Genomic DNA, 24,841 nt, shown 5'->3' on the forward strand with positions numbered 1-24,841 from the left:
AGTACGTGGAGTCACTGCTGTAGAATCCTGAATTTTAAAGGAACACAGTAAAAATCAGGACATGAGGATTTCTGTATAGTTGCTTTCATATAATCTGAAACTGTTTTGCCATATCTGAATAATCACTCTGCTAATTAAACCTTATTTAATTAGGAAATCGAGGGAAAGGAATGGGGTATAAGGAGTCAAGATGAGAAATTAAAGATGTGAGTAAATTTAAGGGATAAATCCAAAGAAAGATGGCAACCCATGCTGACTTCTTGCTTAAAATGATGAGTGTGATACTTGGGTCATATATTGGAACCTATAAATGCTTCTTCTGGGGGACAACTGCCTATGCCAAAACCAAAATCTTTATTCTCTGATCCACTGTGTTAGTCCATTTTCCTTCAATCAACTCACAAAGAAGAAATACTTATTTGTTCTCAGGTTGGGAATCTATGATTGGGAAGTTAAGTTTTAGGGCCATAGTGGAGCATCATGTCATGACAGGAGTATGTGGCAGAGAAAATTGCTCGCCTCTTGCAAAGAAGTTGAAAGAATGGAAGGGATGAAGGGACCCACTGTCCTCCAAGGGCATCCTCCAGTGACCTACTGACTTCTCAGTAGATAACATTTTCAAAGCTTCCACCTCCTCCAACTGTAGCACCTAGGGTTCAGTCGTTAGCATGTGGGTCTTTGTGGGAGACAGTCAAGATTCAACCTGAAGTACTCACCTTTCCAAACAGAAAATAAGCAGGATATTTCCAAACCTCTTGATAATTTGCATAAACATTTAGGCTATGAACTAGACCTCACTTAAGCTTTGTTAATCCAAGGAAGTTGGATTATTGAAATTTGGCATGGTAGTTCACTGGTCATCCTAGCTATGAGTTTGAGGTGTGGGGTGCAGAAAGTTCCTAGGTGGCTGTTTTGTTTTTTTTCCTAGTTGGGCTCATCTTTCTGGCAGTTACACTGCAATTCAAAGAATGTTATGTTGCAGTTATTGGTCTGTTGGTGCAATCACTTCACCCCAGACATCACTTCCCTTGCCCCAATAGCTACCTGGCCCCCTCTGTTTTTCTGTGTCTTGAGAACTTGTTCTTCCTGACTCTATTGCCAATAAACAGAATGAGTACAATCCCCTTAGTACAACTGATGAAACATTTTCTTCTGGCTCTAGCTTCATATCTCAAGCCACTCCCTGCCCCCCACACCCTATCTCCCAATCCTTCTGACCTGATTCTAACTCTAATCAAATTCATTATGAAGCTTCATCTCTCTGCCTTTGACTATGCAGTTTTCCCCATGCAAACTGTTGTTGCTATCCCCTTCCCTCTGTCTGCCTGACCCTTGCTCTTTCTTCTCATGATTCAAACATGTTCTACTTCGTCTCCTGATTCTAGTCCTGCAATAGAGCTGCAATAGAACTTATCTTAAGCACATTATCAGCTTAAACAATAAACATTGTTCATTTTATATTTGCAGTTCTTTATTGTTATTTTTTGTGACCACCTGCCAATCTTGAAAATTGTATGGTTGGTTTTTTGCTACTTTCTTAGCAGATTTCATGACACAGAGCATGCTTGATATGTAGCAGGTCATCAAATGTGTCTATTGGATGGAATAATGGATATATTGATGAATTATTGAGGGACTTATGGATAGATAATGTTTTGATGTGTGGGCAGACAGATGGATTGGTGGATACACAAATAGGTGGATAAGGATATCAATGGGCTTACAGATGGGTAAATGTGTTTGTAGGTAATGAATGTAATTACGTATAGATAAAAGTATTGGTGGATGGATGGGTGTCACATCTTATGATGATATGTTAATAGACTTAGCCATCATGTATCAACTGGGTGCTTTACGTGTGCTCAACAATTTGATAGGACAAAAAAATAAGTATGAGAAATGAAACCAAACTTCAGCTTGGAAGATATAAGCAGCCTAATTTAGCTCCCAATTAGCTACTTTGAAAACCTGCTGACAATGAGGAATGTAATGAAAGCCCAGTGTCCTATGCACATGGGATGTGAAATGGAATGTTTGCTAGATGTTCCTACATGGCTCTACTTAGTTCATCATATTCCAGCAAGGACCATCAAAGGGAAGGAGCAAGAGCAAACAAGTTTCCACCACCTAAATAGTGAATGGTGTTCAATCCATGAACAAGTGTTGAAGTTGCTTCTAATGCAGAAGCTTTGCATGTCTATTCTGCAGATGGCAAACCCAAATGTTTCCCTACTTAAAACCTACTACTTTTCATGGCTTCCCATGGCTCTGAACAAACTCCCAGTGATTTAGCATGACATGCAAGGGCCCCCATGATCCATTGTTAGAGGCCTTCACAGACTTACTCACCTTCTTAACAAGCTGCTTCCTGCTGTAGATGGAGGTTTTTGTTCTGCCCTAAGGCAGAACAAAAGGTTTTGTTGAGACCTGTTCAGTCTCAAATAAACACACAGAGGCTTCTATTAATTATAAACTATTTGGCCTATTACTCAGGCTTCTTACTGGCCAGATCTCTCTTAATCATTAACCCATTTCTATTAATCTGTGTATCTCCACATGGTCTTGGCTTACCGGTGATGCCTGGATCTCTTGCTTCCTTGACAGCTACATAGTGCCTTCTCCAACTCCACCTGCTACCTTTTTCTATCCTTGTTCGGATTTCCTGCCTTGCTAAATCCTGCCTGAGCATTGGCCAAAATAGCTTTATTCATCAACTAATAAGAGAAATATATATTTAAAGAATATAGAAGGACATCCCCCATCATCTCCTCTTTTCTGTCTAAATAAAAAGGTTTTAACTTTAACATAGTAAAATTATATATAAAGACAGTTATTAAGCAGAACTCTAGTTAACAATATTTAGTTCACTAACACTTGGCAAAATTTAAAGAAAAATATTCTATCATCTATCCTATCTTTGTTAGTCTAAAGTTTTATAGGTAACTTATCTTTTATCATAACTAAGGAAAACTATACTATAACCATAACTACCTGTCTTCAACTCCATCAAAGACCCCAGAAGGATAATATATAAACTCCAGAATTGACAGAGATGTCTCATTGCTTCAACAGTCACACAAAGTTCCTCTGTAACATTGGGGCATCCCTCTTCAGCCTATAGGCCTAGGATGTCTGGTAGACTTTTTGATGAAGCAGGAGCTTTTAAGGACCATCCTGTCTCTTGTCAAGTTTAGCAGTCACTTTTCTTTGTAATCTGCTTGCCCAGTTTGGACAGTGTGTGGTCAAGCTGTCCAGGCAAGAGCAGTTTCTTGTCCAAATGGCTATCCCTGCCATGTTGAAGGCAATCCTGCCTGTCCATTGTCCAAAACAGCTTTATTTATTAGCCAATAAGAGGAACATATATTCACAGCATACAGAAGGACCTTCCCATCATCCTGCTTCTCCTGGTGTGTCACTATCTCAGCTGGTAACTCCTCTGACCACAGTGCTTCCTCCTACTTCTCCGTTTTTCTTCAGTATCCCCCAGAAGGGCCGAAGTTTCCAAATACTTCAGTCTTTCATACTTTTTATGGAGTGTCTGTGAAGGACCCCTCCTGTTTTATTGAGCACACATGTGGGTGCACACATGTTATAGTGTGTGGAGGTCAGAGGACAACTTTCAAGAGTTGCTTCTTTCCGTTCACCACATGGTTATTGTTCCAGCAAGTCTCTATCTGCTAGGGCAAACTGATGGCCCTTGGACATATTTAACTTCACAGCTATCTATCTCAAGCTTCATGGAGATATAGAACCCCTGGGGCACCTTTTCATCCTAGTCCTGGTGGGTGAACTGTGTATTCCCAGTTGGAGTCCAACTTGATTGCATGCAAGAGAATTTGGAGGAGCAGAGTAGAAAGGGAACAAGTACTATCAAACGGACGGATTATCCCTGTAATAAACATACCCAGGGCAGAGTTCTTAATGACTTGCCGCTTCATCCTTACCTCAGAATTCTGCTAGTTTTCCATTTTCTTTATCCCTCTGCTGCTCTTCTTCTATTTTCTCCTTCTCTCCTTCTTTGGCAACCATCATGGTCAAAACCACCCTTGTCTTCCATCTTGATTGAAGGAACAGCATATCCCTGTAAATAGCACCCTTCTCGTCTCCTCGTCTATTCTCTATACCACCCTGCAGTGATATTACAGTGTGATGGCACTCCTTTGATTAAAAACCTTCAATGGCTTCTCATTTTAAGATAAAAACAAAATTGAACATGGCCAACAAAGCTCAACACTGCTTCATCCACCACCTCAATATTTCCTAATGTCACTGCTTCAGCTTCAGTTGTTTGTTTCTGGTGCCCTGTATGTACCACAGACATTTGCACACCTTGATCTGTTAGTCTGCTCCCATTTTCTTTTCCATAATCAATGCTATCTCACCCCTCTAGATCAAAATATACATTTTTTTTGAGACAGGGTTTCTTTGTGGCTTTGGAAGCTGTCCTGGAACTAGCTCTCATAGACCAGGCTGGTCTCAAACTCACAGAGATCCACCTGCCTCTGCCTCGAAAGTGCCAAAATATACTTATTGAGTCTTATTTTATCTTCTTTTTGTTTCCTTTAATATAAATATACCTTTCTTTCTCTTCCATTCTTTAAAAAGGAGAGAGAGAGAGAGAGAGAGAGAGAGAGAGAGAGAGAGAGAGAGAGAATGTAGAGACAAAGAATGATGCTGGGTATCTTCTTCAGTTACTCTCTATGTTACTACTTTTTTTGAGACAGAATCTCTCACTGACTCTGGACATCCTGTTATTACCTGGCCAGCAAGGCCCAGGGTCATCCTAGCTCTGCGGCCGCAGCACTAGAGTCACAGGCATGTGCACCCATACACAGCCTTTCACAGGATGCAGGGGATCTGAACTCAGGTCCTAATGCTTACATAGCAAATGCTTTGCCAACTGAGCATTTCCTCCATCCAATATACTTTTTCTTGTAGCATGTCAGAGATTTGCAGTTAATCAGCTAATATCTGGCCTCTCCCTTAGACTATAAACCTCATGAGAGCAGGGATCACATCTGGTTCCTTTTTATCTCCACCCAACTAGCTAAGCCCTGACAGGTAGCAAATAAATATTAGCTGAATGAGTAATAAACAGATGCGCTATCATTGCTTTGAAGCTTAATCTGTGTGGTTTATGAGGAAGCAGTTTCCTTCTGGGGAACCTATGGAGAGAGAATAGAATACACATGGCTAGAGAGAGGGCTCAGCAGTTAAAAGTGTTTCATGCTCCTGCTGAAATCACTTCCCATGATACATGATCTCACTACTACCTGCAGTTCCTGCTCTGTGGGATCCAATACCCTTTTTCTTCTAGCTCTGTGGTCATCAACATGTGTGTGGGCATCCAGGTGTGTATACATACATACATACATACATACATACATACATACATACATACATACATACATACATACAGAGAGAGAGAGAGAGAGAGAGAGAGAGAGAGAGAGAGAGAGAGAAGAGAGGAGGAGGGAGGAGAGGGAGGGAGGGAGAGAAGAGAGAGGCACAGACAATGCATTCAGATTCTCATATAAGAAGACATGTGGGGCTGGAGAGCAGTTAAAGTTAAAAGCACTGACTTCTCTTTCAGAGGTCTTGAGTTCAATTCCCAGCAACCACATGTGGTTCACAATCATCTGTAGTGAGATCTGGTGCCCTCTTCTGGCCTGAGGCATACATGGAGGCAGAGCACTGTATGTAATAAATAAATAAATAAATCTTAAAAAAAAAAGACATGTGAACCCAGGGCAATGATTTGGTAGTCAAAAGTGTTCAGCAGTTGATTATTAATGCCTAAATACAGGACCACAATTCTGAGAATGAGTGCAGCCTGGTAGATGAAAGTGTTTGTAGTTAGCAATGCCTCCATATTTCCTGAGAGGTCCCCACTTGGAGGCTTTATGTGAAGGTAAGCAATGATTATGCATGTTTGTGCTATAATATTGTGCTGATGGTAGTGCACACTCATTTGTCGGATGCCTCTTTAAGTCTTCCCTAAAATGTGTCTTTCTCTTTTCCTCCATCTAGATTTATGGTCAATGTGACGTGGGATGGCAAAGATTTGTCCTTCACTGAAGAAGGCTATCAGGTACATCCCAGGCTTGTGGTGATTGTGCTGAACAAGGACCGAGAGTGGGAAAAGGTGAGTGTGTGCAGAATGCAGGGGGTAAAGGGGGAACACCTTCTCCCGGAGCATTTTCTGTGCAGTGGCTCTGAGCTCCCTTCTCTGAAGCCCAGGGACAGCCTATCTGAGAACCAGGCAGGTGCAAATGTATAGGAATGTATAGGAATGCACTTGTAGTTTTGTGCTGCTCTCATGTCCCAGCAAGCATAGTTCTGGACAGGTTCAGGACAATTTAAAGATAGTTAAGCTCTAGCTACAGAAAAGCAGTAAGGAATGTCCACTGGAGCAATGATCACATTGATTTTCTTGAATCTTCTAAGCATGTACCATGTTCACCATTTGGCATTTTGTGAGCACCCTGTATTTTAATTTACTTCGTCTTTTACTCTAAATAAACTAGTTTTCAAAAACTCCAGTGTGTCCCTTCTATTGCTTTCTGTAAATTGTATTGAGGAGAGGGGGCTTATAAGTCTTACAAAGCACCTGTCAAAGTATTGCATATTAGCTCTGAAAAGTCAACATATAAAGAAAAAAATCACCCCATGTACTGGCACATCCTGTGTCACAGAAGAGGGACTTCGTAGAATTCACTAAGCATTCAGAGACACAATGGTACCTGTCTCAGTGGCACACCTTCTTCCTCCATATCCCAGCTACCAAGGCAATCCCACACTATTGCATATGGAATACAATAACAGGATCAAAGCCTAGGGCACATCATGCAAGCAGAGACAGAGAAAGCATAAGGGCTAGAGGAGGGAGAAGAGTCCTGTGAGATGTGGTCATATGTGAATATGAATCATGGCTGTTGTACATATGAACTCACAGCAGCCTTGGCTGCCTGCATGAGCTCTGCATAAGATCAAGATGGTTAAAAGCCCAGCATGGATGAGGGGAGGCTCCTAAGTCCCTACACCTCTAGAAGAGGAGATATTGGTGTTGACAGATGCTGGGAAAGGGAGTCACTTTTCTTTTGGAATGTGGTCACTAGTAGCTTGCCCATGCCCCAGTTGACTGCAGCACACCCATGCATATATAGGCAACATTAATTGGTCTTAGTGAGTTACAAAATAAAATAAAATAAAATTTAAAAAGACCAAAATATAAAATGGTATTGTTGACTAATATTTGACAAAATATGTCTCATTTCTAAATGATATTAGCATCTTAAAGTTTATCTTTGCTTTGCACATCAAATGGAAGAGTGAGAGACCCTAGAGAGGAGGAAGGTACAGGGCAGGGATTTGGAGAAAACACTCTATAAACAGGAGCATAGCCTTTGCAGGCTCAGTGAGACTCCGAAAGGGTGACAAGGCAGCTCAGGAAAAATTGCCTGCTACATTTGTCAGCTACAAAATATGTGTTTCTTCAAGAACATGTGAAAAGTTCACTAAGATAGACTGTGTTTTATAATATAAAATGACTCTCATATTTGGCAAAATTGAAATGAAATAGAATGAACCCTCTAATAACAGCAGTATTCAAATAAAATTCAGCAATGAAGATATATCCAGAAAATGCATGTTTGGAAATTATGACACACTTCTGCTTAAATTTTAGGCTAAAGGAGAAATAAAAAATATATTAGAAAATATTTTAACAGAATGGTAATGAAAACACAACATATCAAAACTGGAAGGATAAAGCTGAATGTGTTAGGAGAGAAATTTATGGCTGCAATTCATTACAATAAAAGGGAATTTGTGGAGCTGGGGCGATGGATCAGAAGTTAGCACTTGCTGCCCTTCCAGAGGACTGGAGGCCAGCTCCCAGCACTCATGGTTGTGGATTGTAACTGTTTGTAGCTCCAGCTCCAGGCTATCCTGTCCCTTTCTCCTGGCTTCCTTGGGTATCCACTCACACATGGCATACATTCACACAGACACAGATAAATGTACATAAATAAAAACAAAATAGCTCTTTTAAAAAGACAAATTGTAAAGTCCATAATTTATACTGCAAAAGAGAGAGATAGTGACATATCTCTGTAATATCAGCACTGAGGCTGAGCCAGAGAGATTGCAAATCACAACCGTATCAGACTGCACAGCAAGACCCTGACCTTGTATCTCTGTCTCACTGTCTCACAGAACATAGAAAGCTAGAAAAAGAACCCAAACTAGTCAGAAGGAAAAATAATAGATATAAGATTAAAAGTCAACAATTTAGTACCCAACCTTTAGGAAAAACCCTGATAAAATTAATAGCAACAGTGATGATTATGCAAAAAGGAAAACACAAATAATTAATACTGAAGCACAAAGGTGATACCATTACAGACATTATTGATTCTAGGGAATAAACAGCAATATCACATACAATTCATGCCAACAAATCTGACAGTGTTGTAAAATGGGAAAATACTTCAGAGAAACACAGTTTTCCCACACTAACGAGTGAAGAAGTCAGTCATCCGAATAGTGTATATTTGCTAGGAAGTTGCATGTATAACAGAAAAACCTTCCCTTTTTGGTGGGAAAAGGTAATTTATTTGCATTGCTCCTATTTTCTACTGGGGTTAGGAAGAAAATCTTTGTGTCCAGATGGCTTCACTGTGAATTCAATCAAATGTTTAAAAAATAAGTAACAGCAATGTACACAGTTTTTCACCATCTTACTAATCGCAGGCAATAATGTTGCCTAAAAAGATAATACATCATAGAGAAGAGGGATTTATTTTAGGAATGCAATATTGGCTTCACATTCAAAAACCAAATTGATGTAATTTACCATATTAACTGAATAAAGGGGAAATTATATAGTTATTTCAACAGATGCAGAAAACACATTTGATGAAATTCACTATCCATCTTGATAAGAAGGCCAATTAATTCCTTCATCTGATGAAGGTTGTCTATGAGAATCCTATAGCTAGTATCTTTTTAAACATAATATTATTTTCATTCTTTAAGAAGTCCATACATGAATAAAATGTATTTTGATCATATTCACCCTAGACCCTCCAGATCCTCTTAGGTCCCCCTACATGTCTCTGTCTCAACTTCACAACCTGTTTTTAACTTTACGTATTTTTAATTTTAATCTTTATTGCCTACTGAACCCAATTAGTGCTGCTCCTATACACATCCATGGGACTACACCCCTAATGGAAACTGACTCTTTATTCCCCAGCTGCCATCAATTTTCAGTGACTCTTTGCTAGGGATGGGGGCTCATGAGCCCCTCCCCCATCCAGGATGGATTTTTGACTGGTTTGACCTTGCGCAGGCAACCCCAGCTGCTATGAGATCATGAGGGCAGTAGTCATATCCTGTCCATAAGACACTCTACAGCTAATGTCTTATTTAATGATGAAAATGTGAAGACAGATCTCAAAACGAACAGTGAAGTGATATGGATGAAAAGAATGTTGAAGCTGGGTGGTGGTGGAACATGCCTTTAATCCCAGCATTTAGGAGGAAAGGCAGGTGGATCTCAGTGAGTTTGAGGCCAGCCTAGTCTACAAAGTGAGTTCCAGGACAGCCAGAGTAACACAGAAAAACCCCATCTCAAAAAAACAAAAAACAACACCCCCCACACACAAAAAAAACCAACCAAACCAAAAAAATAAAAATAAAAGAGAAAGTAGAAATAAATGTTGTAAGACATTTATTCTAATAAATGTCCATAAGGACCTAAAATTAAACCTGGACCATTTACTTTCACTATGTACAAAAACTATTTGAAACAAATTGTAGGCTTATGTCAAAACTAAAATCAGCAAGTTTCTAGAAGGTGATGAAGCAGGATTTGGAAGCCCTAAGGAGATCTCAGATTTCTTTTTTCCTTTTATTTTTAGATTATAATATAATTATACCATTTCTCCCTTCCCAATAATCCATCCAAACCCTCCCATATATATCTCCTAGCTCTCTTTCAAATTCATGGCCTCTTTTTTTCATTAAATATTGTTACATGCATATATAATAATATATATTCCTAAATATAATTGGCTCAGTCTAACGATGGATTTCTTAAACATGCAATAAGCATAAATACTGAAATCTTTCAAAATAAACAAATATTTTGCTTACATAAAAGCATTTTTGGAAATGAAAAAGACAAAATACAATTTGGAAGAGATAATACATGTATGTTATGAAGAATACATACTTAGAATATATAAATAACTTACAAATAAATAAAAAAAGTTCAACAGTATTAATAAGATAGAAATTGTCTTAGATACTTCATAAAAGTTACTATTCAAATATTGATACATTAATATCACTGGTCTTCAGGGGAATGTAAGTATTTGTGTGTGTGTGTGTGTGTGTGTGTGTGTGTGTGTGTGTGTGTGTGTGTGTGTGTTGTGCTGAGGATTGAACCAGTTGGTTTGGCATGCTAGGCAAGTGTTCTACCCCTGATTAAACACCCATCATAAGGTCAGACAAATTAAAATAATTCTTAAGATCCAGGTTCATACCCACCTAGTGGGTATTAATATATAAATATTGACAGTATTATTTCCTAGTGAGGGCATAGAGTCTCATATATTACAGGTGAGAATCTAAATTACCACCAACAAAGGCAATTGTTTGGCCTGGATTTTATAAAAAGAAACATACATAATACACACAGACCTTACCACCCAGGAGTACCATCTCTGGTTACAATAGTAAAGAGATATATGTAGACATCCAAACATACGTGTGTATGATACAATTTTATCCATACATAAAATATCAGAAAGAACCAGAGGTATATCTATAAGGAAATGAATAAATATAATATGGTATATTCACAAAATTCACTGCTTCTCAATTAATAGGAAGGAAGAAATTGCTAATGTGTATATTTATAGGGATAACTAAAAAGCATTATGTTGAACCATAAAGGAGACAGAAGAAAAATATTATAATGCATATTCATTTTATATGAAGTTCAAAAGGAGGTAAAACATTCTAATGAGGTCTGATAGCAGAACACTGGTTGCTGTCTTAAGGAAGGATTGTTGCCAAGAAAGAAACACAGAGAATTTTCTAGAGTGATGACAAGGATTTTCATCTTGAACATTTCTCAGAATGCATTCAGCTATGGTAACAACAGTTTGGTTCACTTATTGCATTTCTTTGTATCCAACTTAAAAAATTAAGTTCTATAGCCTAGGATACTCAGCACAATTAACCAACATATTTTATTGAGGACTCATATGTAATGACCCCTCCAGGGCCTAGCATTACCTGGAATAACAATAGTCCTCATTTAGTGTTCATTGATTAGCTCTGCTTTTCCTCTTGATGATTTACCAAACATATGACTGAAAATAAATAAGTACATGCCTGCCCTGTGCCTAGCACTGTTTTGGTCCTTGGAATCTATCACTAAGTAAAAGGATAATTTCTATACTCAGCATACTCAGGGCAGTTGATTGAAGAGGGTAGATGTGGATGAGATGGGACTCTTTACGTTTCTGTATGCCTCCAGGGAATAAAACATTACCTTTGGTTTTTCATCCTGGGCTTTCTCTTCCCTTCCTACTGATAAACTTTGTCACTCACTGTGTTAAGTGTCTTAGGACTCCATTAGTGTACGGGTGTTCCTAATTCATCTTGAACTTCGACATTCTGTTTCTTTGCCTTTTGTGTGTCTCTTCTTTTATTCCTTCCCCATTTCCCAGGTTTTCCTTCCACAGCCACCTGCGAAATCAAATAGGAAGGTTTGTTTTGTGCATGTTATTGAGTTGGGAGGTCGTTAGCATAACCTAGAGGTCACTTTTGAGCTGCAAAATCATTCTCCTTGATTGAGTTTCATAGTCCAGGTTTGGGCTTGGCTTACACCCGTGGAATTTCTGTGCTGCCTTTGGGTTGGGCTCATATGCCAAGGAGCAAGCTTACAAGTATGCCACTGCAATCAAGGTGGTAACACCAAATAAAAGGAAGATGCCTTTGACATTCTCCACTTCCAGATACAAAAATGCTTTTGAATACTTTGTATAGCCTCGTATTCCTGTTGAGATACAACAGGAATGCAGCTCGGGGAGTTGCTGCCCAGTTGAGCTTAGCATGTACAAATATTTCCTGTCAGTGGTCTATTCTCCTGGCACACAGGGGATCCAGTGGTTCAGAAATAACTTCCTGTGCTTCTGTCTCTAGATAAAGGAAGGCAGCGGTGCAGGAAAACACCAGACATGCTCTGCCTGAGCTTCCCAGAGCACCATGCTGCTTCAGCAGTCACCAGAGTAGCAGGGCTGATGGGACGGGTTGGTATTCTGGGACACAGAGGCATGCTCTTATCATCTTAGGATCACCCAGTGGTGTTACTGCAAGCAGCACATGAAATGAGGGTCTTATGAAAAACACTAAGGGATCTCAGAGGGTTACCGGTGTTTGCTTGGCCTTTGTGTGTGGCTGGCATGAATTCTTCTAAGTCCATATACCTCCCTAGAACCTGGAGCTAAGCAACCTTTCTCTTGAAAATCAGAATTTCCGGGTCATTGTCTCTATATTTTTCTACTTATCGTGGAACTTGGTCAGTCCTGGGCTTTTAGAAATGTTTGAAAACAATACCTCACATAAGATCCAATGGACAATCAGTCCACAACAACCAACATCCCATGTGCCCATTCCAGGACTAATAGTTCATTAAATATGAGGGCAACAGATATCCATATCTTCATGCAGTTTATAAATGAGCCAACCTTAGTAAAGTGCTATCTATATTCTACTGACTATAATATCAGTATTATAGAGAGGAAATGACCTTGGCCTGGTCATCTGGGTCAAGTCATTCTGAGATGGGAACTTTAGATTGGGCTTACAGATAAATTGTATTTCATTAGTCTGAACCATTTTCTTATTAACAACTCCCAAAAACTTTAAGAGCAATTTTATTAACTACTTAAGGTTTTAATAGTATTTAAGTGAAAAGATAGATGAATGTAAACACACACATACACACAGGCACACGCACACACACACACACACACACACACACACACACACACACATTTATACATACATACAGACCATCTTTATATTTTTAAATTAATAAATAAAACTGAGTCAATGGATGGTAGGAAGTGTGGTTTTCATAGTTATGTATGTTGCAGAAAGCTGAAGTCCAGCCTAGGGATATATGCCAGGCTAGAAAGAAAAGGAATATGGATTTCAAGAGAGATGTAAGGAGATGTTTAAAATATTTTGAAGTTTAATATCACATACAAAGACTAATGCATGTTAAAGTAAAACAAAGATTTTATTCCTTTCAGAAGATTCAAAGATTATGTTTCTGAGAAGACAGGGGAGAAGACCCTCATTTTGATGGGGGAGACACTTATTGTTATGGGGAAGAATTTCATTAGGACAGGGGAGAACATTGTTATGATGGGGAGACCCTCATTTGACAAGGGTGATGCTCACTATGATAGGAGAGACCCTCCTCATAACAGAGATCCTTATTGTGACAGTGACACTAATGAAAGGGAGAGACCTTCATCATGACTGACAGTGGAGAACTTCACTAATTCTTCCTATTGTCCTTAACCTGACAGATCTGATTTTCTCCTCATTCTTAGGTCTCTTGTTTCTAACCTTAGCTTTGGTTGCCCTGCACAGAGACATTTCTATATCCTTTCCTCCTGCATAACTGTTTCCTAGTCTACAGGGTGCCTACAGAATACTCAAAGTATAACGTGTAGACACAAATCTTATGCAAAGTCAAGGCTGCCACCTTTCCCCTCCCTCATGGGCTTGTTTGTGGAGTCTGTAGAGCTGTGCTCTTCTCCCAGTGTTCTGCAAGCCCTCATATTCAGCTGTGGTCTGCTTCCCCTGGACTCTCCAATGATCCTGTCCCATTGAACATTCATTCTTCCTTCTTTGTCAGGAATACATCCCTATGGCAGCAACCCTGCATCTGGGTGGTTCAAGGTGGGTTAGGTCTTTCAAACTGTTTCTGCAGACTCACATGGGTCAGCAGTGTGCTTCATGTGATCGCTTGTGTGCATATTCATCTCTACTTTAGACTAGAAGCCCACTCAGGGCTTCATTTCATCTGTTTCTTCAGCTCCATCGGAAGGATTTGTACAAGGGCACAGATGGGCTCCACTAAATCTGTTAGTCATGATGACTTCACTTACCATTTGTTAAGCTCTATTCTGTACCAAGAACTAGACTGAGAATTTTACATTCACAATCTCATGTAGGTGTTTCCAAAAATCCATTCAAAGTAGGTTTTTAATTCTTATTTCAGATATGTAAATTCAAGATCAGAGAGACTAGTGACCTGTTGAAGATCTTCCAGCTAGGATATGACAAAAGCAGAAGCAAATGTAGGTTCCATTGATCCAAAATGACCAATAAGGTAGAGGGATATTTAGAGAAGGGCAGAGAGCTTCACCTCCCACACTCAGGCTCATTTTTCTCACTGGTTGTGGAAAATTCTACTAAAGCCAGCTAATTGGAACGTGAGTTATAAATATTCATTGTGTCTCACAGCCTTGTATCTTCCAATTTGGGCCATTAAGGAAGGGGTTGTACTCTGTCTTGTATGTCTTACACAGAATGAAGTAAGGGCCACTTGTAGAATTTCTAGTATAAATAACTTTAAAAATTAACACCGTTACTTGCTTACTGCATGTTTGTGGGGGTAAGAATGTCAGAGAACAATTTGTATGAGTTTGTTCTCTCCTACCATATTGGACTTGGGGATAGAACTTGGGTCATCTGGCTTGGAAACAGGTGCTTTTACTCACTGAGAAATCCCTAGATTGGGGATTTTGTTAAAGAAAGAAAAAAATTACAAAGCTTTCTTTGAGTCTGTGGATGGTTGTAGTATGTTGATGTGCCATTACATCTAGGGAGGCATGATGATGTATACAGTGTAGATATTATTATAATAGCTTTTTTGGTGGTATGGTGGATGGTAGGCAAGTGTTACAGTACTGAGTCATAGTCTCAACCCAAACTTAGTTTATTTTGAAACAAGGTCTCATATAGTCTAGAATAATCTCACACTCAAGATGCAGCTGGGATTCAAGCACATCCACCATGCCTGGCCTAACATGATAGTGTTCTTTTCTCTTTTCTTTTCAGTGCTGATGATTAAACCCAAGGATTTGCACATGCCTATCAAGCACTCTGTCAACCAAATTACATCCTCAGCTCTTTAAATTTTAATTGCTACATAATAATTATATGCATATATACAATGCAGAGTGATATTTCAATACACATATACCATGAGTAATGATCTGATCAGGTAATTAACAAATCCATTCATCATTTCTTTGTGTTAGAAAATTCAAAATCCTCTCCATTAGCTATTTTGAAATATACAAATTTATTGTTGTCAGTCATAATTACTCTACATTTCTACAGCATAGTAGACATTTTTCTTTCTATCTCGGCCATACCCCTGAGCTCATTACAGAGCTGCTCTCTATTCCCTTATTCATCCCTTTAAGTTTAAGACTGCTGTGGCTCCATTTAATCACTGTATGTACACTCACCTTTCTGATGATCATTTCCCATCTCCACTATCATGTTCATTCTAGGGTGGGAGTCATAGAACTCATGAGAAAGTGTGTGTGTGTGTGTGTGTGTGTGTGTGTGTGTGTGTGAGAGAGAGAGAGAGAGAGAGAGAGAGAGAGAGAGAGAGAGAGAGGAGAGAGAGAGGGAGAGAGAGAGAGAGAATGCGTGTTTTTAGTATCTGCAAGAGGAGTCATCCCAAGAACTGAAATATCTGTATAAACATTGTACTTGGCTTATATATACAAATATTCCTGTGAATATTTACAAAATAAAGCATGAAGGAAAGTCTTAGTTATGAGGACACCAGTGAATGACAATGGGTAGAACAACACATGGATTGTGATGGATTGTGCATATGTCAACAACAGCAGATTGTAGGTCAAACCATGCATTCTAATTACAGTCAGCACTAAAGGCATTCTGTGTTTATGTTTGTGTTTCCATTTTTTTAACTATCCCATCTTTGGTATCCATCTACAGTTGTTCAACAGGCACTCACAGGATGGAGAGGAGACTGAATGGGACTCATTCCCAGGAACATCCCCAGTGAAGAGGGGGTCATAGTGGTCATTTTATTTTTTACACCTGCAGTTCCTTGGGCTCTTTTAGAACCAGTCAAGGAGAGAGGTGAAGGCATTAGTTCTGATGCCAATCATGTCCAAATCTCCATCTGCAGCTTTTATGTGCTGCCCTAGGGGTTTCAATGGTTATAAAAGATGAGGAGCCACTGCTGCAGACATGCATGTGCCCCCATGATTCTGAGATCATCTAGATCAGAGCTCTTCTCAAGAGCCCTTGCTTTTGTCCTTTTTCTTCTCTGGAAGATTCTGCTTAGCTCAGATACTTAGGCCAAATGTGGGAAAAAGAAGGAAGGAAATTAGAATCTTGTTGAGTCTGTGTGTAGAGGGTGCATGTGCAGGAGTGGGCACACATGTATATGTGTGTATGCATATTGAGGTCAGAGGTCAGCCTTGGGTGTTGTTCCTCAGGCACCCACCTTCTTTAATGGGACTGATGTCTCACTAGCCTGGCTAGCCTGCAAACCTCAGAGACCCATCTTTGTTTGCCCACTGGAATTACAAGCTTCTGTTGCAGGTCGGATGCAGTCTGAGAAATTAGACATTACTAATAAGGCTAAATGAAGTGAAATCTATGGCTATGGTTGAGGACCTACATTGTTCTCAATGCATAATAAATATTAACTTATTAAATAATCATCTCAGTTAAATCCTATCACATAATCAGGAGTAACTGAATGGGGATATTTGACCCTTATATTTTCTCATTCATTTTATCAGGGATTTTTTTCTTGAATACCAGCTGTATGCACATCTTCATTGAGGGTCGAAAAACAGATAAAACATCTGGTCTTTAAGAGACTCAGAATCTAACAGGGCACTGGGGTATGCTCTGGACTGGAGCAGAACATGAGGTATGCTGCAGATGTAGAGAAGTGACTCCAGGGTCTCAGAGAAGATGTGTGAGAAGCAGAAAAATTAAGGGCATCTATACAGAACACTTCTCATATGGACAGGGTCTCAGGGAATAAGGAAGATGTGGACTTCAAAAGCTTATAGGAGAGCCATGCATCTAAGCTGAAACAGCTGAAACACCTCAAATGAATGTCCAGAGGCAAACACACTCAAGTTCTATTTGTGTGTGACTGGTGGTATATGTTAAACAGAAATTGTGACAAAGAATTCTAAGAATGGATCAACAACATTCACTCTTTAAACAGAAGTGATAGTTTGCACGAATCTTTGAGCAATTTTCTAAAGGGCCATTCAAAGAAAATGGAGTTGTGAAGAAGTGATCCTCTGAAATGTATATATATATATATTTCAAATATATATATATATATATATATATATATATATTTTCAGTGTAGGTCTGAGTTAGCTATGTAATCCTCCCAGAGTTCATGGTTTTGATGAGCAGTTGTTCTTGTGGTTATATGGTGTTACATGATGAGAAGGTATTTGTTATTTGATATTGAGTTTGGGGAGGCTGTGAAGACAATTACATAAGCCCTCTAAAAGGAGAGGAGTTTCCAAGCTACTTTCATGAGATGGGTTTTTCTGTTTTCCAGATTTAAGGACAGAAGGGTGTCTTAAGTTCTCTTTTTGTTGCTCTGACAAAACACCTTGCCAGACTTAAGGGAGAAAGTTTATTTTGACTCAGGGCTCCAGGGTACAGTCCTCCATGGCAGGGAAACCATGGGAGCAGGAGCTTGGGAAAGGAGATCATGATATATGTAGTCACAAAGGAGGGAGAGAGATGAATGGTGAATGTTGGTGCTCAGTGACAGTTACAAAAAGGAGAGAGGAACATGGGTACTCAGCCTGATCTCTTCTTTCTCTTCTGTCTAAGACCCTCAACCAGGGAGTGGTGTCGCCTCCTTTGTGGGGGTGGGGGATGTCTTACCTCCACAGTTAACCTCATCAAAATAATTCCTTACAGGCGTGCCAAAAGTCCCCTTTCCTTAGTAATTCTAGCTCCTGTTAAGTTGGCAACATAACTCTCACAAGGGCACTGTGTGAAGTGGAAAGCAGGAGCTGCTGCTGATTCTTGCTAATATGCAGAAAGAAGTGGGACATGAGTCCTCTGGCCTCAAAGACCTGAATTTAGCCAGCACTCTCTAAGAGTTCAGCAGTGCATTCTCAAAGATGATCTGGTTTTGTGGTACCCTGAGAAGCAGGCTGAGCCCTCATGGACTTCAGTCCTGCAACGCTGTCAGGTGATACATGGGTATTGTTACAGATGATTGAACTCAGAGGTTTATTTTAGAAAAAATACAAACTTTTAAAAAAAGAATTGAAGTCTGTACTCACTGGAATATACACTATAGAAAACAGGACTTTATGTATTAACCCTCGATGGCACTGTTAAAGATCTTGAGGTAAGAGGGCCACATACAAATAAAAGTAAAAACTAGCCTTTATTTAGCCCTTATGGTATGCCACAGAGGGTGTTGGGCATTGGTCCAACCCTCACATTAGCACCGAGGCTCTATGGCCTTTCTTTTCAGCATAAGGAAAGAGGCCAGAAGAAATGCTTCAGCTTGCTCAGGGTCACAGAGCCGGTGAGCTGCATAGTGTGGACATTTCACCCAACAGCCAGTCCTCACAGGCATACATTGGGATGCTTCTCACACAGAAGTGGCAATTGGCATGACTCTTTGAGTAGTTTCCTAAAGAGATGCCTAAGGAAAATGGAGTTGTTAAGAGGAGATGGTCTGGAGAGTGCACAGCAGGGAGAAAGCGGGTAGTCGGGCTCTTACAGTTTTATTTTAGGTATAGGTCTGAGTTAGTTACTCACAGATTAGGCAGTTATAGAGCAAATTTGTTGCATCTGTATCATACTGATCATCTCTCTTCCTCTATTCCCCCCTTCTCCTCCATTTATTCCTTTTCCCAAATCCATATTTAAAGTCTGATGCCCTTTTTGTAAACTGAGTTTGGTAATATCACAATCTTAGCAAAGCCTTATGGAATTTAATTTGTTTCCTTATATAATGATCATTAAGTTTCTCAAATGATGTGAGCCAGAGAGGGAAAGTTAAGTCATTACAAAAGACTTAAAATTATCATCTGTCTTCCCCAGAGTCACGCACAGGAACTATTTTAAATACCCACCTAGTACAATATGTCAGGTCACAGGAAGGAAGGTACAGTGGATCTCTGTAAATTAACTTGTCCAGCTCAAATAAGGATTGCTATCTTCTAATGGTATATATGTTCTGATTTTATACAAATTGTCTCATTTACTTACTTTATTCATTTAAAACTTTTTTTGTATCTATAGTTTTAACCCACCTCAGACTGATGTTGAACCCATGGTATCTTACAAGGCAACATTCTGCTAAATTTTTTCTAGATTCCAAAAGTTAAAATAGCAACAACAAGTTGCAGTTCACAGGAAAGTTATCTCTGAGGGAACATGCATTGATAGGTTTGTTAATGATAAAGATGGGTGATGGTGGTAGTGATAGCTGTGTCGTGCTGATAATGAATGATGATGGTAATATTGCTGCTGCTGAATATGATGATGGTAGTGTTGTAGGCTGATGATGTCCAATGCTGATGTGTGAATATTTTTTATTTTTATTAGTTCTTTAAGAATTTCACATAATATCTTTAAATCATACTTGACTCTTGGATATATGGCCTTCCACTGGAACACAAACAACTGTGGGCATACCTTTAAAGAAAACATATTCTTACTCTTTTAGTATCTATCAGTTGCCAATAGCTTCTTGCTTAGGGGTGGGACTTTTTGACTACCTCTCCTGGACATGCTGGGATTTTTGTCTGACTCGAGCTGGCACAGTTATTATGCATTCTATCATAACCACTGTGAGTTCATATATACAACAGCCCCTTTGTGTCCTGAAAACACTGTTGTCTTGTAGCCACTTACTCCTTCTTGCTTTTATAATCCTTCTGTCTCTTTTCTGCTGTGACTCTTGAGCATTGGGAGGAGAGGGTGAAATATAGATGTCCCATTTAGCTCCCAGTATCCTGCACTCTCTTATTCTCTGCCACTTGACCAGTTGTGGATCTGTGTTAATCACAATCTTCTGCAAAACAAAAACAAGAGCAAAAACCCTTTTCCAATGAGGACTGAGGGATGCACTAACTTATGGGTGTAAAGTTTAGTCAATTGAGTCTGTTTAATAATATATCCATTTAGCAGAATAATAGTAGTAAATTCTCCTCTAACACTAAATAAAGACCTTTCAAAAAAGTCATATTGAAATCTACTACTGTAGAAGCTTTCTAAATGTATATGTAGACACATAAAAAGAGTTTAAATGGAATTACCTTTTAATGGGGGCAACAAAACACCACAAGCTAACAAAGAAAAAGTCCAATGCTGTAAATGGAGTTGTTGGCCACTGAGGTCCCCTAGATACCTAAACATTACAAGTTATTGATTGATCTTGGTTGTCTGCTGGAATTTGATGGTAAAATCCTACTGCTGAAGACACCACAGACTTGTGTGAGAGAACATGGACAAATCTAGTTTATACTCACCTGGAATCTTCATCACTCCTGGCTAACTTTCATGGTACTGGAAGGTGCTGTGCACACTACTGGAGGAGAAAAGCAATTATCCATCTTATTAAGCTTTGAACTCCTAACCTACTGCAATGATCAATTTGACAAGACACACCCACTGGTGTAATAGTGGCATGGATATCATGGAAGTAACCAACAATTTTCTGATTGGATTTAAGGTCTACTCCACAAGATGAAACCCACACCTGGAATCTTTATCAGAACATGAGGCTTCACAGGCCAAAGATCCTAAAAGAGAACCTACCACTGTTAATCTTGATTATAACAGCCATCATTAGTTTAGCTCTGTAATAAACCATGGACAATAATATACTTTTACTATAACATGTTGTTTTGATCTTATAATGTTCTCTTCGTTTTCATAAAGGACACAATGACCACACTCTTTCATAGAGTTTTTAGAATCAATTAGTGTATTAAATGTTTAGAGAACTGACTGGCACACTGCCAGTTCTTTGCTAACATTATAGGAGGGAAAATGGAAGCTACATGAGTAGAACAATTTGTCCAAGGTCATAGAGTGGTAAAGGCAGACTTGGATCCTATACCTTGGCACAGTCATAATGTCATGGCAGCATTCACTTCTACTCAACTCAGAAACTGTCTGAGGGTGATGGGGGCACAATTATGCTGACAGAAAGTACAAATGTGAGACAAAAGCTGCTCCTTGCAAGTCTGCCACTGCCATCAATTATGAAAATGAGTGAATAAGATTATTTAAATGACCCCAGAAGAGTAAATTATTCAAAGAGCCTTTCAGTCAGAAGTATTTCTAGAAACTTCTGAACAGACAAATGAAAACCATTTAGATTTTCTGACAGGGTCATCAACTCATCTGTGTTGAGGAAGATTCCAAAGAACTAAATGTCTCTGAGCAGGGAGAGAGGGAGGAACTGATGAGTGCTGGAGGGGTGGAAAAGAAGGAAAAAGAGGAAGGAGGACAAGACAGAGACTGTATCAGTTATATTTCCATCATTATATCTGTGCCTGGGTAGTTTTGGGGAACTTGACACAAAGTAGAGTCACCTGGGAAGAGGGAAAGTCAACTGAAGGATTGCCTCCATCAGATTGTCTGTCTGCAGGGACATTTTCTTGATTAATGATTGATGTAGGAGGGTATAGTCCACTGTGAGCAGTGCTACCCCAAGGCATGTGGGCATGGGTTGGATGAGAAGCCAAGTTGAACAAGTCTTCCTCCTGAGGTCTTTATTTCAGTTCTTGCCTCCATTTTCTGCCTTGCCTTCTTTCAATGATGGTCTATGACCTATAAAAGTGAAAATAAACCCCTTTTTTGTTTGTCACAGTGACAGAGAAGTGAACTAGAACAGTATCACATACCTGAGATAATGAATGTATGAAGAGGAAAGTCTTGTGTTGGCTCAGCTTGGGAGGTTTCAGTCTATTACTGACTGATCCTTTGAACTTATCATGACGCAGTGCATCAAGGAGGGAGGATGATGGCAGAACAAAATCACTCTCTTCATAGTTAGGGAGTAAAAGTAGAAAGAGGAAGGGACTGGGGTATCACCATTTCTATCAGGAGCACACTCCCCAGTGACCTTCAGAATTCCCATGAGGCTCCACTTCTTTAAGGTTTTAACACTTCAAAGTAATGTCACCCAGAGGATCAAGCAGTCAGCTTTTGGGAGGCATTTTTTTTTATTTTATCTCAGCCTCAGAAGAAAGGAAGGGGAGGGGAAGGAGGAAAGAGAAAGTTAGAGGAGAAAGAACAGGATTGGGAGAAAAAGAAGGAGGGAGAGAAAAGAGTCACTTGGCCTTTAGTCAAAGTTTTTTCTAAGTTCCCTGGGATGGTATGTTCATGCTGAACTTAGACTGCTACTGGGGACTCTGGGTAAGTGAGGAGATGGAGGAGGCAGAGTCTAGACAAGCAGAAGTAGCAGAGTTCTATCTTTTTACCCTCCCTCCCTCCCTCCTCCTCCTCCCCTCCCTCCCTCCCTCCCTCCCTCCCTCCCTCCCTCCCTCCTAAGCTGTCATTTGGAGAACGTGCAATATTTTTCTGTATTATATTTCTAAAAGGAGTTTGAAAGAGAGTTGAGTTGAAAGGTGGGATTTAATGATCCTGGCCCTCAGAACACAACACAAGCACACAGGAAGCATGTGCTGAGCATGGTAAATAATGGGCTTTCGTATTGGTGACTCCACTTAGCTACATGTTATGAAGTAAGTGTCAGTCTCTGACTATACTTAAGTAGTGCTGATTTGAAGATACCCAATGACATTTCTTACAGCAGTTGATGAAGTATTCAAATTCAGATCTGTGACTCTCCAAACTTACAGGTCCCATAGTGTTCCCACAGAGGTGCCACAGTCCCAGAGTTCACTGAATCGCAGACACAGGAGGCCTTTTGTTGCCTACTTCATTTTCTTTTTTTCCCCCTGAGACAGGGTTTCTCTGTGTAGCCCTGCCTGTTCTAGAACTTGCTCTATAGACCAGACTGGCCTTGAACTCACGGAGATCCACCTATTTCTGCATCCGAGTGCTGGGACTAAAGCTGTGCACCACCACTGGCCTGCCCTACTTCATTTCCTAGCTCACCTGGGTAGCGATATCTGCATTTTCCCATCCCACCCACAGGTACCAAGACCCCACTGCTGGCTTTCTGGAGATGTTCACTATGTTCTTACCATGGTGCTGTCAGTGTCTATGATTTACCACTTACATGCTGATGGTGGAACAAAAAAAGAACATTTGTCCCTGACAGAACAGGGACCCAGCAATCTGCTCCTGCTGCAAGTGACTGGCAGTGCCTTCTGGGGCTGCAGTTGGATTTTCTCAGCTGAGATTCTGGCAGGTGCTCTACCTTCCCCCTCCCCCCAACCTGCCCCCCCCCCGCATCCAAAGCTAGCTTGGACCAACAGGAGGGGCAGAAACAGAGAGGTAGCATACTCCAGTGTTGATTGCTAAGAACTGAATGTGTACATTTTAAACTCTGAAGACGAGAGTTATGGCTACTCCAGACCTTTCCTCAGAAATTTACTAGCATACAGTTGTTGCACAGATATGTCTTGGTAACATTTTGTTCACATATATTATCATGTACTTTGGCCAGATTTGCTACCATTACCCTCTCCTGTCCCACATCCTCCTCTCCTCTCATTCTCTTCCCAAATTGTCTCCCTTTAGTTTTCATGGTGTGTGTGTGTGTGTGTGTGTGTGTGTGTGTGTGTGTGTGTGTGTGTGTGTAGCAATTAATAGTATATGTGTATAAGTCTTGAATTCCCATATTTTATAAAACCATAATAATGCTAATCATTTTGTTTCAGTTACCCTCTCCTTCTGTGCCAGTTACGTATAAGGACATTGAGGATTTGACTTGACCAGATCCTGGATTGCAGTTCAAAGTTCATTTCCTTTCCATGTCATGGTGTGATAGAAATGTGCTTTCTTTGCACATTGGCAGTGAAAGTAGCCAGAGGATCATCATGAAAGCCCATCTTAGGAGTCCATGTGCAGAGGATTGGCTGCAGTGTTTTCAAGGAGGGCTATAACAGGCACAGGGTCCCCCGCTGTGCCACAGGTCTCTTCCTTTTTCTCTGGATCTCAGTGAAGCATCCTCCTCTGGGCTGTATGCAAATCAGTCTCCTAATCAGGTCTCCATTCTTCCTGCAAAGCCAATCAGCTTCTGCAGTCTGACAATCTGAGGAAGGAAATGAGTCCCCACTCCTGCAGAAACCACTTCTTCATTGCTTATGGCTTTGCCATCTGGTCTGCCATCTACCCATTGTCTTTTTAAAGCTGTTACAGAACTCATCATTGCCATATCCATAGCATCTTTAGAGTCCATATTGCTGCCATTTGAATTATAATCCTGCAAATTAGAAAGACTGAGGGAGACTAGAGAAGGAAAGAGCAGGGGGTGAGCCATCTGGATTTCTCTTCTTGTGGAAAAAAGCCTGTTGGAAGCCCAGACAAATACCCAAAGTACAGAAGATGTGAGTGAATCGATGCTTATGCCCTTGGAGTTGTGGAACCAATGGTCTTTCTCTTAGCAGTGTTTAACTTTTAAGAACACTGATTCTTAGTGCTGGTTTCCTACTTCTATTGGGCTGGCAGATTGCAGCATGAAAAAAAGGGCCAGTATCAACTATCACATCCCAAGGGCCACTGTCTAAAAATGGAAAGCAAGGGCATTTCATAGGTG

The 24,841-nt window shown here is 40.0% G+C and overlaps 1 protein-coding gene across 2 annotated transcripts in view; it reads left to right on the forward strand.

Moving 5' to 3' along the window:
- Nucleotides 1-24,841, forward strand: part of Grin2a (glutamate ionotropic receptor NMDA type subunit 2A) — a 399,257-nt gene that overhangs the window by 268,527 nt on the left and 105,889 nt on the right. For both annotated transcript variants that reach the window (XM_035447964.1, XM_035447965.1), the window contains one exon: nucleotides 6,031-6,145. In XM_035447964.1, the coding sequence (XP_035303855.1) occupies nucleotides 6,031-6,145 (115 nt within the window). The remainder of the gene's footprint in view (nucleotides 1-6,030; nucleotides 6,146-24,841) is intronic.

The sequence above is a fragment of the Cricetulus griseus genome, chromosome 7, assembly GCF_003668045.3.
Source record: "Cricetulus griseus strain 17A/GY chromosome 7, alternate assembly CriGri-PICRH-1.0, whole genome shotgun sequence".
Classification (NCBI taxonomy): Eukaryota; Metazoa; Chordata; class Mammalia; order Rodentia; family Cricetidae; genus Cricetulus; species Cricetulus griseus.